At 29.0% G+C, this 18,163-nt stretch overlaps 2 protein-coding genes across 2 annotated transcripts; one reads left to right on the forward strand and one right to left on the reverse strand.

Moving 5' to 3' along the window:
- Positions 1-3,760: 3,760 nt before the first annotated feature.
- LOC148239139 (uncharacterized) lies at positions 3,761-7,701 on the reverse strand. The gene is made up of 5 exons (XM_088181309.1): positions 7,625-7,701; positions 7,197-7,367; positions 4,172-4,491; positions 3,999-4,109; positions 3,761-3,938 (listed from the first exon to the last, which is right to left on the reverse strand). The coding sequence occupies exons 2-5, from the start codon at positions 7,341-7,343 to the stop codon at positions 3,761-3,763; spliced, it is 756 nt and encodes a 251-aa protein (XP_088037435.1). The 5' UTR covers positions 7,344-7,367; positions 7,625-7,701.
- A 4,080-nt stretch (positions 7,702-11,781) lies between these two features.
- Positions 11,782-15,481, forward strand: LOC148239140 (uncharacterized). Its single transcript, XM_088201815.1, has 6 exons — positions 11,782-12,008; positions 12,108-12,204; positions 14,277-14,399; positions 14,501-14,601; positions 15,004-15,111; positions 15,203-15,481. Exons 1-6 carry the CDS (start codon positions 11,980-11,982, stop codon positions 15,342-15,344), a joined length of 600 nt encoding a protein of 199 aa, XP_088057941.1. The 5' UTR covers positions 11,782-11,979; the 3' UTR covers positions 15,345-15,481.
- Positions 15,482-18,163: the final 2,682 nt, after the last annotated feature.

Here is an 18,163-nt window from a genome sequence, read left to right on the forward strand (position 1 = left end):
AGTTACTGTTTCCAAATGGTACCCTTTTGCAGGTTTGTACCAATGCCTAAAACGTAAATGCGAGAAAATGGTTTGAATATTCAATTACACTGTAAATTAGCAAGAAACTGATAAAAATAAAACATTTTAAAGTTGTTAAGATTGTCTTTTATAAACATTTTTTTAATAGATAAAAAAAACATGATAAAAAAAATCGCTACAGATAGCAGATATACATTTTTTATAGCAGCTATATTTTTTTATATTTTTTACGAGTACTGTTAAATATATCATTTCATTATATAAAATTATACCCTAATCTTAAATCGGTCATCATTTTATGATAAAAGTAGTTTTATATATATATATACACCTCTTGAACCTTAACGAAATATCTCACTGAAATACACTACATATAACTCTATTATAAAAAATGAACCATAAAGCTATATTTTACATATCATAAAAAAGATAAAAATCCAAACTTGTAGAATGTTTATTTGTAGCAATTTAAGGCATTTGTATATCAAAATAATTGAGCTTTAATTAATTGTAATTTACGTAATATCAAAATATTTTTTTTTAGTAGTCAATTTGTTGTGATATTATATTTTATTTAAATACACTATTAATTTCTACTAGTTTTGGTCATAAATAGAACTTTTAAATGTCACTAATTGTTTTATAATTAATTTACCGCATAATATTTATTTTGCGATAATTTCCAAATTTTAGAATGTGTAAAACTTTTATTAATTCATAGATTTATTTTATTTAGAACAAATATTTATTTTGAGGTCAAACTAATATCTTAAATATAACAATACACGTTAGTATTAAATTTGTCGTCATTATCTTTATTTTTAAGCATTTAAAATTTTGATCTTTAAAATAAAAATATATTGAGTTAAAAGTCACTCGAAATAAATATTAAAAAAAGCATATATAATATTTTTTTTTATTACCATAGATGATTATATTATATTTAATTTAATTAAATTTATGTGAACTAAGCTTACTCAAATATTATTAATTTCAGGTCTCCTTTTGCGTTGCCACCAAAGTTTTTCTAGGAAAATATAGTTTCTTCGTCAATCAAGGATTTCAGCTAAATTTCGGACTACCCTACTCTCTGACTCAAGTACCATGGTCGTTTTTAGGAACACCTGCTATAATTGACGGCAGATCTCGAACAAAACGAGAACAATCAAACATGGTAGACGATGAAATCACATCAGAAAAGTTGTATTATATAATGTCTAAACTTATAGACAGGTGCTTATCATAATTATTTAAAGTTCAATCTGTAATACATACATATATTAAAAATGCTTAATAATATTTATTATTTTTACAGTTATGGGTATAATGGAACTGAGTGCATATTGCATTCTATATGCGAATTGGCAAAAGTGCCATTTTATAGCGATGAAGATGTGCTGCACGAAGTGGTCCATTTTATAATGACGTATTTATTTTAATTAAATTAAGTATTTATATTAAATTGTATTAATTGAGTATAATACTTATTTTATTTTTCAGACCTTCGGAGCATGATCCAGTAGCAGACTGTGATACAATTAAAAGTTATAACACAACACAAGAAGTTTCTCCGTATAAAGAGAAATATTATCTTAAATCGAATATAACTTCATTCGCCGATTATCTCAATGCGGAAATTGCGGGAAAATCCGGAGCTGATTGCGATTTTGTATACAGATTCTGTCCGTCATCTCCACTGGATATAATTTCTGAAATTGTCGTTGAAGATGAAGAGCAAGATCAGAACGAAATCTAATCTTTAAATATAAATTTTAGTTAATTAATATTATGTTTTTATAAAGAAAAATTACATTTAATTAAAAGTTACACCAAAAAATTAAACCAAATTACTTAATATATGTGATATCTTAATATAATATTTCTTATGCCTTCTATGTAGAGAAAATGCACATCTATAAAACTAGTATTTTCAGATAAGTTATAAAAAACTCATGCAAATAAAATCATTTAGACCGAATTCAGCGTTTGCTCTTGCGATCTGTTAATAATTCATGGAGTATGTTTAATTTTAATATTAGTTTCATTCAGATATATGTACATAGATTCGCATCAACCAAAGGCATGTTTGACCACAAAATTTAAATAAAACTATTTTAGAATATTTTAATATTTTATTTAAACGTGACGCAATTTCAATGCGTCGCATTGGTAAAAAAAACAATACGTAATAAGAAAAAGAGAAAATTATAGAATATTTAAATTAAATAATACGAACCGGACCAGCTCCTAGTAGCTGACATTAAATAGATCAATATGCAATGGCAGCGTTAAAGTAAAATACGTTCCTAATAACAAAGCCGAGCCTCTTGAAAGATTTTTCACAGACACCGTTTAAAATCTCACTCCAGATTATTTGGCGTTACCTTAGTTAAATAAATACATATTTGCTATCTAACTACGATTAAAATGGTCTACAACATTTTTTAAATATTTATAATCGACTTGATATGTTCCTAAACTAAAATAACATCGTGTATTTTTAGTTAAAGAGTATATTTCACACAATTCATTATAATGAAGTCTTTATAAAAGCATCACAGTATAATGAAAATTAATGTTTATAGAAGTAGAATAGTTTATTAAGCTTCTCTGATAAATAGGCTTGAAAACATCAATGATTGGTTTGCAACTGAACGTGAAGGCTGTATAAAAAAATATAAGAAGAGCAGACGTTTGCCATATCTTACTAGATAATCTAAATCATTCTTTAGATAAAAAGAGCTCGCAACAGATCGGATGCATTTATACAATTTTAAATCATCTGCATACAGAAAAACTTGAATTTGTAATTTCCTTATATGTGTATGTCATTAATAAATAACGTAAAGATCAGAGAACCACCCTTGAGGAACCCCCAAAGGGGTGAAATATTCTTTCGACAATCAGCCGTCATTGGTTATGGACTTGCAACTTGAGAATAATTGGGTTAAATATTTTAATTTAATATTTTAATATATGTAATACATATAACGTAAAATGCTATATCTTAAGTAATTTGTTTATTTTTGCATTTAACGCTTTAAAATGTTTTAATTTCACGTCACAGTTTTCTTAAATTTTGCTCTCTTCTGAACACAAATTATGAATATGTAGTTCTGTATTGTTTTTATTTTCAGATAATTTTCTCTAATTATAAATTATAGTAAATATTAATTTATTATTATTTAGTAATATTTTTTTACAAATATTATGTTATATTTTTAAATTATAATAAATAACAATTATTACGTTTTTCACCAATTGACTAGTGATAATAATAAAATTACATCAAATTTATTTTCTTTTGGGTAAAATAAAATAATAATAATAAATATGTAAAAAAAAATATTTTTTTATTACTTATATCTTATATAATAATTATGATTAATCACAACTTAAATAAAATTTAATCAAGGCTCTTTTAATAATCATAAAATTGACTGTATCTAGTTTATTGCTTAAATGCCAAAGTAGTTAAATCTGAAGTATACTAGAGACTGTATTCAATTTCCGATATGGAATTTTTATTGATAATAAAATTACGCCACTAAAAATTGCAAACTATTTTAATAAAACTATGGTAATAAATATGGTTTTATTTTTAAATATTTATATATAGTTTTAATAATACCACAATCATTTTTTTACAATATTTTATTAATAAATATTTTAATAAAAAATATAAACAATGCATACATAAATATTTTTATATAAAAATAGTTAAAAATAATTTAATAAATTATCGCCCTAAGCCCATCATAGAAGCTATTCCAACTTCTGAAAACAGCTCCAAAAAAGATCGATCACATTCCGGAAACAGATCGCTGCATTCAGACCCTGGATCTAAACCTAACTTTTCAGCAGCATGAAATTCGTTGTCCGTGTGATGAGACAATTCATCGTCACTAGTCGATGGTCTTAATAAATAAAAAAATATAATTAATATGAAATATCAAAGTTATAAATAATTAACTTACGTGAATAATATATGCATCAATTCTCCAAATAAGCCATTATGGTAAGTAAATGGCGTTTCAGCTGCTTCGCAAATTGTCCTTAGGATACATGCTCTGCCGCTCATTCCATTTCTAAGAAATTAGTAATAAAAAATAGATTTGTTTAAATATTTTTTTAATAACTAATTACTAACTTGGATAGCATGTGTTCCAACATTTTGTATATATCCCAACGCATCAAAGCTGCCGGTAATGCTGTTTCATCGTGTTTATGTCCTCTTTCTCCCTTTGGCTGATATATAAGATTGGAATTTGATGCTTTCTCAGATTCTAAACGATAATCGCTAAAACTTCTGTGTGTTCTGTGAGATCTTCCTGCTATTGTCGCAGAGTTATACCAATGATACGTATATTCGGTGCTGTTCATGGGTATGTGGAAAAGCATCTTTATTACATATCCTATTGTAACTGATTCGTCGTCCAAGTCCACGGGAAGACCAACGCCGATAATTAACTAAAATATAAGTCACTTAAATTCATACAAAAAACTTTATATAATTCTATAAAGAAGATATTATAATAGTGTATCTAGAAATATACCATATTATATTATATATGTGTATTTTGCTTTCAATCTATGAATTTTACTCTTAATCTAGTTTAACTTTATTTTAAATAGCAACATAAGGTAAAACTTAGTGATTCAAAGAGCAACAAAAGATGGTACAACCCAATAATTTTCTTTATAAATATCTCGTATGTATTGTTGATAAAATGATGTATTTAATAATGAAAAATTGTGTTAAAAAATATGTAGTTTTATAACTAGCTTATAGTGCAATACAACAACAAAAACTGCCAATAATATCTCATTTTATTCAAATTTGATTTTTTATACCTAATCAAAAAATAATTATATTTTGCCATAAATTCTATAAATTCTTAATAAATTACGAAGAGTCTGTATGTAGGTGTATGTTACATCTTACACAACCTATAAAATAATTAATAAATTATCTCCGTTCAAATTCTTTACTCTGTAAATCGTATCGCTTTGTATGAACGGTGTAAACAAAGGAAATATATTTAATTATAATAATAAATAAAAATAAAAATTGAATTTGTAATGCGTTCTGTTGTTTCGACCAATGAAAAATAAGCATTCAAATATAAAACAAGATGGCTGACAGCACCGTGACAACAGTTTTAAATAATTATTATTTAATAATAAATTTTTCTACGCGACAATAATTTTCATTAATTCGTCATTTGACTGAATATAAATAATCGGTTTGCAAATTAACTAGGTGTGTTATAACTATGAAAATTAAATATATACATAATGTGTTGAAGATTAGATGAATACATTGATTAAACTAGATAAACAATCATAAAACAATATTCTTAATGAAATCTTCAAATTTTGAATTCCCGGCGATGTGACGGGCTCCGAGGCCGAAAAGTGAGTCGGAATCGGATTGCAAATTAACTAGATGTATTATAACCATGAAAATTAAATATATACATAATGTGTTTAGGATAAGAAGAATACATCGATCAAATTAGATAAACAATCATAAAACAATCTTCGTAATGAAATCTTCAAATTTTAAATTCCCGTTGCCGGGCTCCGAGGCCGAAAAGTGAGTTTTTCCTTTTATATTACATAAACATTATCGTTGCTTTACGATTTAATGCACATATATGTTCGATTTTAAGAATTGCAAATAAACCAGATATGTTTTAAACGTGAACGTGTAATATATCCTTAGTACGTATGAGGATTAAAAGTTAATGTCGAGCAAATCGGCGCTGTCGCAGTGGGAACGCTATATATATATCAGTCAACGGACAGCTTATAAATGTGTAGTTTCTTGGATGTTATCTAATAAACGACATTTTACTATGATTATAAATATGTGATTGCATACCTGGAATAATCGATAGCCAAAATATCTAAGAGTTGGTTATGATGATATTATGTATTTATTTATGATATAGGGTTGATTGAAATGATTGAAACTGTATTTATATAACCGTTTACAAAAAGTTAAATCATTTAGTTTATAATATGGTTTAAAATCTGGGATGTTTAGATAGTATTTAAATTGAATCCTAAAAAAATTAAGACAACATGGTGCGTTTTTAATATATATTAATGTGGAACTAATAATATTGCGTATTTAGTGATTTAAGAAATGTGATAAATTTTAGAGTATTAATAAATTAATATTAAACACAAAAACAATAAATTTATGACTAATAACAATGAATATGAAATAAGTGATTAAATTGTAATATATGCAATAAATCAGAGCATATTACAACTAAATGTGTATAACGATAATAATTGAAAATTGAAAAAGAAACTAGAAAAAATATGTTAAATAAATAAACTAAAATGTTTATAATTAAATTATGCGTCTTTATATGATATTTTGTGCAAAAACTATATGTTCAATTTCGGTAGTATTGCAAAACAGAGCGACTTTATTAAGTATTAAATCCAATTAAATGATATGGATTTTTTTTAATACTTATAAGCTTTAATAGTACTAGAAATACCAATGTATTTTAAAAATTTAAGATAATAAAAAAGTGATAACCAGAAGGAGAGATATTAATATGTACAATATAACCAACTTTCGAGAGAAATCAGGAAATCTTAATCCTAGGCAATTTTATCTGCAAGGATACATATGAATGTACAGATAAAAATATGAATATATGTACATTAAGACAATAAATATATGTTGGATGAAAATTAACTTAAAATTTAAATTGTAAAATAAATCAATATTCGATACACGGATGCCGCTTCTTTAAGAAGCGCATATAGTATACTAAAACCATCATTTTGCTAACGGAGATTGTACATACAGTGAAAAATAAGAGATTAATTATACGTGACTATAATTTTCTGAATATGGACTACACTAGTAAATTTGTTTAGGCTTTTAGGGAGCCACAGAAATTTCATCAAAAAGTTTTTTACTTATAATACGTACTTCAATCTAATTTGTATATTCAAATACAGAAACAATTCCATTTACGTGATTCTTTATTGCACTGTTGACAGATTAAAAGCAATTCTCTAATGCTTCCACACTGGAAGATAAAATTTATTTTAGCGCATGTGCGAAAATCCGAGAAGGGCAGAGGGCGTCCAAGCGCCGAGAGCTAGCAGTGTAATTTATTAGCAAATGGTGCAAGTGTTACCTGTACTCTGGCGGGGTCACCGTCGGGATAGAGCAGATATCGTCTGTGGCGAGATAGGGTCACCCCGTCGGGGACCTCTGTGGACCTCACGTCACCCTTACACCCTAAAAACAGGCACGCCCACACACAGATGCGCAGCCTCCACATGTCGACGCGATTTTGCCTCTACAGCTGCAAATGAAAGCACAAGACCGTGTTGATAAATAAAGCTAACTATATGTGAGTGTGTGTGAACATGGTGAAAGCAATGTAATAAATTCGAGCGGTTGTTTTGAAGGAGCGTCAAAGTTGATGGATATAAAATCAAGCTGAATGAATTACTGAGTAAATTTATTGACAAAATAATAAATTTCTCGAGTACATATGAAGTTTTTCAGATTAAATCTACATATGTATGTAGGTAACATTTAATTAAATTTTAGTTTTACCATAATTTATATTGATTAAATTAGTGATGTAACTTGTGCTATTTTAGTATACGCGAACGTATGACGTGTTGTATGCTGTTGATCTTTATATGGAAACTAACGACGTTTTCTTTTAAGTCAAAGCTCTAGTTGAACTACAGGATGTTTATAGTGTTATATATTGTTACATTAAATTTTATATTTTACTCAAATACGTTTTTGTCGGTATTATAAAATTAAAATCTATGTTGTATATTTGTATACAATTAAATGCTCTACAATAAAAATAAAAAATAATTTTCTTTTAATATTTCGTATATTAGAAAATATTTAGAAATGTCATCTAAAAAACTGTCTTATGGGGCAAAAGTTTAAACGCGAACATTCCCCATAGGATATCAAGTCCCAGTCAAGTGTAAAGCCTTTGCGGTGCTTTATCAAAATTATTCAAATTATAAATCTAATGCATCATCTCAAGCAGTGGCAAAACCAGCCACCCCTATAAAAATCAGGTTATTACAAAAAGAATGGCCTTTCAGCGTAAAAGAATTCGGCCAAAACGCAGTCGAGGTGGAGATGGAAATAAAATAAATTTATAGCTATTTAACCACCAGTTTTGGTAAACCAAATTTTTCAGCAGCAAAATTGAGATATAATCTTGAAGATTAGTTTGCGATGTAATAATTCACTTAAATTCAAGGATTTTAACTTGTAGCTACTTCTTCGATCATTAAGTTCTCATATAAATAAAATAAACGTGCTGCAACTGGCTTCATATTTTGAATCTATAAATCAATTTCTTTGATATATTATTATTATTATTTTATAATCTTAAATAATATATTTAAGAAAGACAATCTTTATATATGGATATATATGATTTTTGATTTATTCGATTCTTACAATAAAATTTATTTTACTCAATAATACAATGTATGTATTTTTAACTTTCAGTTGACATAAACCAGTATTGCTGATTTATAACCAATGTAAAAATTTTGTTATATAAATTAAATTTTTACTATAAAATGGTCTATAGAAAAAAACATTAAATCTTTTCACATTATTAACCAAAAACTAGACCATATACAGACTAGTGGTATGAATCAATGATTTAAGTCTGAAAGACCTATCATATGAACCCAAGAGTTTTTTAAATTATTATCATGTCTATGTGATCGGAATTTGTAATTTTTATATAATTATAATTCTGAATGATCATTACAGATTAGGTTTTCTTTTATTTTCCATATCTCACGGATGAATATTTAAAATTACAATTTAAGCTATGACAAATATTGATTGTACGCTGTATTTTTTTAATAAAATAGATGTTAATGATTTACTGACATTGCTTTAAGTCATGTGTAAACTTAAAATTTACCACAAAATCAGAGATAATGTAAGGTTCTTAAATAAATACTAAAGCTCCCACCACTGCTGCGACTACCCCATGGTATCCATTTTTTCAGGGGCCAGCTGGACTGGCTTGAGTCCTTCGCCCTCAGGTATGTGCTGAAACCTTTTTACATTTTACTGCTCCTGGCACTTGGGCATGATATGATAATTAACGTCGTTTTAACGGCTCTCAAAATCGAACATGTCAAACGGGATTTCAGACATTGTGCTTTTTTGTACTTTAGCCAGCTTGAGTCTCGTTCTTTCCATTCTCATCTAGTCTGCCAAAACAAGACAGCGGATTGATATGAAAACGAAAAAATCATCTTAAGATATGATTATATTACTTTATCTTTGATTGATTTCAACTTCATGAGCGCGATTGATAAGCAAAAAAATAATTACACCATCTTCGGTAATGTAGTGTATATCTCTTTTAAATCACCGACTTAATCTGCGGCACGAAATAAATGTTTATATACAAGATATTTCATATTTTTCCTGGTCGGTAAGAACTTATTGATTGAGAAACATTTATTATAATGTTTACGTTCAAGTTGAAGCGGTCGGATAACATCCTACGAAAGCGATTTTTCACGAGAGAACAACTTTTCGGGCATGATTTATTAAAACACAATATCGAACGCACATATTTATGCGGCGCTTTTCGTTGGCACCCTGTGAATATAACGGCAGAAGGCTGTGCCGAGTGATGTTCGAGGAGAAAGATGCTAATTACGAGATAATTTTGTTTTTCTTACCAATTAACGCGAAAAATTGCCGCGAGATAAAAAATATTATGTACAATCTCATTTTCGTGTTTACGTTTTTATTCGCCATTTTAATTTTTTGAAGACAGAAAAAAACATTCCTTATACAATTAATATCATTGTTTACTTTTTCGACGGTAATAACTTCTGCGCCGTTTTATATTTATATAATATTTTTTAAATGTGATTTTATTAAGATAAATTTCGCAGAAGGACGTTAGGCGTACTTAGTATGTTTTTATGCCATGATAAATTAATAACCTATTATGTAATAGAAGAGAATCGTCTACATTTACACTAATTATGATTAACATATAATATTTTACAAAAATCTCAGTTAGTTATTTATAGTATATATAGCATTACGTATTTCATCGCATTTTTCCATTACTTAACATCATACAGACACGTAATATTTAAAAAGCTTGAATAGCTACATAGCTGTTTAATACCAACGTTCAAATCAATCAGACAAATAGATTATTCTCCGAATAAGCAGGGGTAAAAAACAATAAATATATTGTATTAATATCATTTGTGATTAAATAATATAATAACCATTTACCAATGAGACCTATTAAGATATTATTTTTTAACTTTAAAGCTAATAAAGGGACTTGAAAATAAAATAGGAAAATAGCATGATAAATTTTAATTTTGTAATAATTAAAATTGCTTATGAAGTCGCATATATATATAAAACTTGTGCATTTATTAGGTAGTGAAAAATTAGGTTGCACTAGTACCGTTGGAGTCCAACCCTTATGGGTGGGCACCCAGCTTGTGACGGCCGGGTGAGCAGGTCCCACACACCATGTTATTGGATATATATTATTGTTTCTCCCGAGCGCTCAAGGAGATGTGCTCTCGCTGGCTAGCTGGCATTGCATTGCACTACATGCATTGCGTTTCCTCCTAGTAACAGCACCACCCCCCAGGTCTACGGGGGGTATTTATACTGCCTCAGTCGCAGCCTTGGATCTCAAACTTCAAGAGGTGTCGAGCTTTTTGGCCCTCCTTACGTTACTCTGCAATGCTTTGTTCGTCCTAAGTAGTGCCTCGCGCTCTACCTCAGACGGCCAGCCCGATAAGTCACTTCCCCTCAAGGGTTTGAGTTATAACCCAAGAAACTATTCAATAATCAAACAGCTCCAAATGTGGGCCCAAGAGGATGGTCATAGTTCTCGGTCGCGACCTCTGTTCTTGCCTGTAAAGACTATACTGGAGCACTTGCCAACTCTTTCTGGCAATGGACGTCCAACTGCCTAATATGGTGCATATATATTAGATGTTGATATTTTCTAGTGCACATACGGGGAGTATGCTCAATTTATATGGAACAATGTTGAGATAATTTTTGTCTGTACTCCTTGATGACTTAGGTCATCATATGGGATCATTGATATTATCATAAAAGACCCAGATTTTTTTAATACATCGTTTTCAACTTAATTCGATGTCGATTTCTCTAACGCAGGAACGCTGGTAGTTTCTGAAATGAGAATTAGGAAAAACATAAATCGCCATATTCAATTCTCAATTATTATTTATTTTATTAAAAACTCCTTATCTGTTTTTTATTATAACAATTTTTTTCCTTACAGGATTTTTTTTTTAATCCAGTTCCTTGTAATAATATTTTTAAATGGTCCACACTTAATTTTAATAAAGTTTAAAAAATATTATTTACATTACCATAATTTATAAAAATACAGATAATATTAAACATTAAAAAATTCAAGTGGATTGGAATAATACCGAAATAACTGTATTAAAATATGCTATGTTATTCAAAGCTCTAGGCAGTAGATTAAATATATAAAGCTATGTCAATCTATAACCATATAACAAGCATTTATTTTTACAATCTGAACCTGAATTATCCCTATTTTTTTGGATTTGCACAGCACTGCCTTAGAAAATGTATAAGGCACACAACCGCCGACAAATTCTTTGAGCAAACAATCTCGGTTTTTCGTGCGTCATGAAACACCCAACCGTTAACCACCTTATGACGATCTTTTTGGGTGCAACGTTCTGAATGGACCTCGCGGAGGTCCAAACGCCGGCCAAACTCTTTTCGTGCGGTCGCTCCAATTTTTCACCATTGTCACCTCAATGGTGTGGTCGCGATGCCGTTTAACGGATGTCATCCGATCGTTTGTGTCTCGTTAACTGATTCATTACACGTGTTTACGTGCAATAAACATGAGATTTGATCACGTTTTGTGTGCATTGTAAGTACGGCCTTGTCAAACACTCATTACAATAAATCAACAAAGGCAAATCGACCGCCATACAATGAACACATATTGATCACAATAACAACATTTCAGGTTATTGTTAGTGATAGGCAAGAATGAAGGCAGAGAAACTGACAGTCGATCCAGACGAAAAAGATACCTCTTGGAACCAGCTGGTACTCAAATGGGGGTAAATATTATTTTTATATACTATTATACCACATATCTTTTTATTTACATATTTTTCATCAACTCGATCGTAAAAATACATTTTTCTTCAAGTTAATTACGCGATTCGCTTATTTTTGTCATTCGATTCTTACCCTATGTACAAGTTCTTATAAAAAAAAATAGTTTAATAAAAGCGCTTATATAAAAAAAATCTCCTTAAAATAAATGTGTTTAATCACATTGATAGTGACTAAATCAACGATCTTTTAAAATCATTATCACGCAATACCTTATATTTGCTTTTTTTTTTGCTTTTTATTTTTTGGTTTTATTTCTTTGGTTTATATATCTGATATCCCACACTATGACGATGAACCCAGTAGCTAGCTGAAACTATTTTTCTGATTTAAATATTTTTGGTTTTTTCATTTTTTTTTTATTTTTAAAAAACATACTTGATTGAATATAAATGATTTTTCTGTAACATGAATATTTACTTCAATAAATGAAAAATATCTGGATTTCATCTCTCAATTTTGTTGACTATCGTAATTAATTCAATCCAGTTGATAAAATGATTTACTTTAATTGTCCAATAGTTGATATTAAATAATTAATAATCAATTTTCCAAAATTTCTCTTACAAAAGAAGAATGAGAAATATTCAGAGAGCGATATTGCTATTAAAATATAGCTACTACAATAATCATGAAATTAATTTATTTTTAATATTTTCTAAATCATTTTCAATCGTTTTTCAAACATTTCTTTACTTGGGACTCTTTTAAACTAACGACTTCATAATAAGGGCCTAAAATGTCTAGCATGGTTCTAAAAACTTATTAGTAACAATATTTAAAATATTAAATCTATTGGTTATATTGATGAGATCGAGATAAAAATATTATATTAAAATATAAATCATACATTTTTTGTTATTTTTATTGTCCTGTATCTGTGCATCTGTTGCAACAACCTAGTTATAGCACTGTATGTACATACATATGTGACATACATATATTACCATATTTAAACGTACAATTTTTTTGGTTTGATACATCATTTTCATTCCTTAATAGATGCATCTACTAAGAGCAATTGAAAATGTTTTAGAACCACTAGCTGTATTGATGTGATTTGAACAATTTTATCAATTTTAATGTAATATTGTCTATAAAAAAAACAGATTTTTTTGTTAACTTAAACCCTTTTCATTGCTGTCACTTTAGTAGTTTATTCCTTAATATATACAGACAAAAACTATATAAAAAATAATATAAACTTAGAAGCTCCAAATACACCTACACATTATTATATAATAATATATTGAACGTTGCATAAGTAAAAATAAAATAATTAAGATAGACCCCTTATCGACTGTAATAAAAGGTTTAATAAAAAAATCAAACAAGACACCTTTGCCATTGCTAAGCATAATAATCAATCGTGTGAAAATAAATTTAGCGACTTAAGTCCAGAGGACAATTCTTTATGGAAGATAAAAAAATTTACGTGGCTCAAAAATTAAAATAATCATGGTTTCATCACCAAACATTATTCTCGCTGTTGTCGATAATAATTATTTGTCAACTTTCAGACCTTTATCTGCTGGAGTTCCATAAAGTTAAATTTTAGGACCCTTGTCATTCACAATATTAACGAGTAATTTCTCAACTAAGTCTCACAGAAATGATACCACTACTTTATTTGCTAACGAAACGGCCATTTTATATTATAATTAAAATCCCCATTGAACAGTAGATAGACTTCAAAGCAGTTGAAAAATGATTGAAAAATGGCTAGTCAATGGCAAATTAAACTTAAAGCGTCGCAGTAATATTTTCTCGTAAAAGATAAAAAGCTTTCATTACCAATAAATTTGTGAAAAATTAAAAAGTATAAACAATTTTCTAAAATTGCTTTCTTTATATGATAGGTCTCGCATTCAGAATAAAATAATTAATTATATTTTTAGATAATTATACTCTCAGCTTACACTATTTTTAATATTGCATTTTTTTTATACATTTTCGCTGGAACATATCGACTTGTGTAATAAAAAACACATCTTTTTTATTAATTTTATTTTAGTTATTCGCAACAATAGCTGTGCCTCTGGAAAATATGTCGCAAGTATCAGTTGCGTATTTTTTTGAAGGAAATTATTACACTTTAGCTAATGCTTCTTGGCTGAGGGGTGACTTTGAAGGACCTGTGAGTTTTCTATTATATTTTATTTATTTATCCATTTTTTTACTATCCATTTTTATTTTTTTAATATCAATTTTTTTATTATATATTTTTGGTATTTGTAGGAAGTTACAGCTAGAAGTGAGAGAAGTATTTCTACCTCAATGTTCTTCAATAGTCTCAGTCGAAGATTCGCATACATAGTTTTAGAAAACAATATAGAAAAGTAAGTATTTGATTTATAACTATAAATATTATGCGTGTAAGTATCAGAAGATCAAAATACACATTTTTAACTTTATTATTTTACATATTAGAGACTGACCGAAACTTTTTTATTTTCACCCGAAACCAAAACGAATAGAGAATTTCAGTTTCGGCCTAAATAGAAATCACATTACATTAAGCAAATTCGCTCTTAATATAATAAGTTTTCATATTCTCTCTTTTGCACTAAAAAAAATTAAAAAATGTGTTTTACATTGTTATTAGTATAAAGAGTAAAATAATTAGCTAATCTTCCGCCTGTTTTAATCGCCTTCCTGGCGACACCGCATCCTTGCACGTCAGGCAAAAACGGTTCCGTACATATACGTTTATAAATATTGCATTATATAATTTGTTTCAGACATAATTTGCCGGGAAGAGCTTGCCTTTTAAGAGCCATATGTGAACATGCCTCAGCACCGTTTTATCATAATGGAGTACTAGGGGATGTTTTATACATTATTTTCACGTAAGCTATTTAAATATTTATTACTCTAAAATGTTGTGTACGTATGAATATAATATTATATAATATAAACATGTTTTTTGCTCTCCTTAAGGCCATCGAGTTCAAAGGACGAACAACTGCCGGGGTCGTTTTATACAGCAGAAAACCATGGTAAAATAGGAAACTGTCACATGTACGAAAAAACGTGTCCTGCTAGTTTTATGGATTCCATATCAAATTTCGTAGAAGATTAAATGTATGTTTAATATTATTATAGTGCAATATTATGTATGACACTGTAAAGTTCAATTAGTGGTAAATATATAGTAAACTAATAGATTGAATACGTTTTTATAAAATAATATAAATATATAGTTATTTAAATTAGTAATAATTTTCTTCCAGCAGTTAGTAACCTATTTTTATATAATAAAAAATATATATGTTTTAATTATTATACGTTACGTTATTATAATGTTAAATATATGTATAATATTATTAAAATCTTAAAGTAAATATTATTATGTTATTTTAGTGCAATATAATGTATGATACTTTTAAGTTCAGTTAGTGGTAATTTTATAGTGAATTAATAGATTAAATATAATTTTATATACGAATATAAATATATAATTATTTATATTATTAATAATATGCTTCCAGCAGTTAGTAACTTATTTTTAATTATTATACAATACTGTTATTTTAATACATAGCTTTAAGCTTAATTACGATGTACTAAATATATATTATTAATTAATTTATTAATAAGGATTTTTTAATAAATAAAGATTGTGTGTATTATTTATATAGTCATAATTGGCATATTCATTTTATACATTTTATTTTATTTTTTTGTAATAAAACTTTAAAGCAGTAACTCGATATTTTTTAGATTAAACCTATCTTGTCATATTATATTACTGTAATAGTAAAACACCCGTTGAAAAATCAATAAAAGTAATATAAATAATTTACCAAAAACTGTCTATATGTAAACGTATTATTAAAACATAATTTATTAATTAATGCTAAGGTTTTTGTACACTTTTTATAATATATTTTAATTCAGATAAATTTAATTTACTATGGTAGATTTTAAAACATAGTGTAAAATATTAGCCTACGTTACCGTCATAGACAATTGTATCAAATTTTCTAGCTTATTTGTTTTCCATTTCATAAAAAAATTATTAGAAAATTATTTTTAACTTTACTCCCTCAACAATAAGATAAAAAAACTGATTGACTTTTGCATTGTCAAAGGAACAGACGTAAAACGAATTCTAGCTGAATCATTTTTCAATCTCGATCCAATGTCACTATCCTTGTGGTTTTTTCTAACTTTGTTTCGAGATCATTAGACTCTGGTTTATAAGTGGATGTTATATAGACAGATTTTGAAAAAGAGTTCAATAAAGTTAATCACGATTTACTTGTAAAAAAATATTTAATTTCGGGTTTTCTGAAGGTCTCATGAAGCTATTCTCAAATTACTTGACCAATAGATCAGTTCATTAAGTATGAAAACTAATTTTAAGAGCTATATAAAAGCTTTACTGGAGTACGGCAAGGATCCTACTCAGGTCCAATGCTGTTTGTTTTGTTTATTAATGACATAGTAACCGCTATAAAAAAAAATATTAAATAAGGATGCCTTTTTTTTGTTATGAGGAGAGGGAATCTTCGAAAGACTTCACCAGCTTCCAGGTTGCTGGTGATTGTGCCGGATTCCGCTGCTAGCAGCGACCTATCGGCTAAAACCTCTCCCCATCTTTCTGATATTGCACGTCAGCTCGTCCAGTTTAGAGACTCTGTCCCGTTAGGGCCGCTAGTTTTCGCTGTCTTTCAGCTTCTTCCTTGATTTTCATGACATCATTTCCATTCCTCCCAGTTACGCCGGCTTTCCAGCATGGATTGGGCCCAGTGGCGTATTTATGGGGGGCGGAGGGGGCGGGCCACCCCGGGCGGCACTTGCTTGGGGGCGGCATTTTCGCGATGGGACCATCTAGTGTGGTTCTTAACCCTGAATTCACTAAAACATATATAAATCCACGAATAACAAGAGCTTAATAATAACCAATTTATTATCTTAAGAAATGCTGATTTTATGACCCTGGAAAAAATGTATAGGGGGGGGGAGCGGCAATTTTAAGGATAGCCCTGGGCGGCACATACCCTAGCTACGCCACTGATTGGGCCATAATGTCTGTTGATGCAGGCCTTCCTATGACCCTCTCCAGCGCCGTTCTGTTTGCCGACCACGCTGTCTACTTGAAGACGGTATGCTCTGCGTCGTCGTCTTCAGATGTGTCGCAGTGGAAGCAAAATAAGGATGCCTTGAAAATGTTCAAGAGAGTGCAGCCGATTTCGTTTCCTTTAATTTTCAGGAATATACTTGAAGGAATACTTGTACTATCTGTTTCTGTTTCCCAGTGCTTTCATTTTGAGAGCGCTAGGATACGTTTCGTTGTCAACTCGCAGAAGTGTGCTTATAATTAAACACTTTTGTAAATTGCTCAAAGGCATAGTAGACAACCCTTCGGTGCTCGAGCAGCTCCAAATGTGGGCTCCAGAAGGTAGTCATACTTCTCGCTCGCATCCACTGTTCTTGCCTGTAAAGTCTAGAACTGGAGCACTTGCCAACTCATCTCTAGCAAAGGCCGTCCGACTGACATTTTCTCATGCACATACGTGGGAGTTGGTTCAGTTCGTATGTAACAATGCACACCTATTGAGGTGATTTGAGTCTGTCCTTTTATTATGATTTAATGTTTTTAGTTATATGTGTATATGTATGTGTGTGCGTATATGTATTTGTATGTATGGATACGTATATACATATGTATAAGTGTATTTTTTAATTTTAGTATTATGCTTTTAGTTATCTTGACGCATTAGGTTAACCTGTTAGGTCTCGATGGTCTTAATTTGAATAAATAAATAAAAAGTGCACTTTAGGAAATAGCGAATATTTTGTATAATTGAAGGTATATGTAAAAATAGTGACAGTATGTAACCATTTGTATGCAAACAGTAACTCTCTAAGTGTATTACTGAAAATTAAAATTAT

Source organism: Plectrocnemia conspersa, unplaced genomic scaffold, assembly GCF_051122295.1.
Source record: "Plectrocnemia conspersa isolate PC_06_02 unplaced genomic scaffold, ASM5112229v1 ptg000001l, whole genome shotgun sequence".
In the NCBI taxonomy this organism is placed as follows: domain Eukaryota; kingdom Metazoa; phylum Arthropoda; class Insecta; order Trichoptera; family Polycentropodidae; genus Plectrocnemia; species Plectrocnemia conspersa.

What these genes read in the sequence shown, in the direction of transcription:
- LOC148239140 (XM_088201815.1), top strand. Translation starts at nt 11,980, where the DNA reads ATGAGATTTGATCACGTTTTGTGTGCATT. An exon ending in GGGGTGACTTTGAAGGACCT is followed by an intron (nt 14,400 to 14,500) that starts GTGAGTTTTCTA and finishes TGGTATTTGTAG; the next exon opens with GAAGTTACAGCTAGAAGTGA. An exon ending in GTTTTATACATTATTTTCAC is followed by an intron (nt 15,112 to 15,202) that starts GTAAGCTATTTA and finishes GCTCTCCTTAAG; the next exon opens with GCCATCGAGTTCAAAGGACG.
- LOC148239139 (XM_088181309.1), bottom strand. Translation starts at nt 7,343, where the DNA reads ATGTGGAGGCTGCGCATCTGTGTGTGGGCGTGCCTGTTTTTAGGGTGT. An exon ending in GTGACCCCGCCAGAGTACAG is followed by an intron (nt 4,492 to 7,196) that starts GTAACACTTGCA and finishes CTTATATTTTAG; the next exon opens with TTAATTATCGGCGTTGGTCT. An exon ending in TTGATGCATATATTATTCAC is followed by an intron (nt 3,939 to 3,998) that starts GTAAGTTAATTA and finishes TTATTTATTAAG; the next exon opens with ACCATCGACTAGTGACGATG.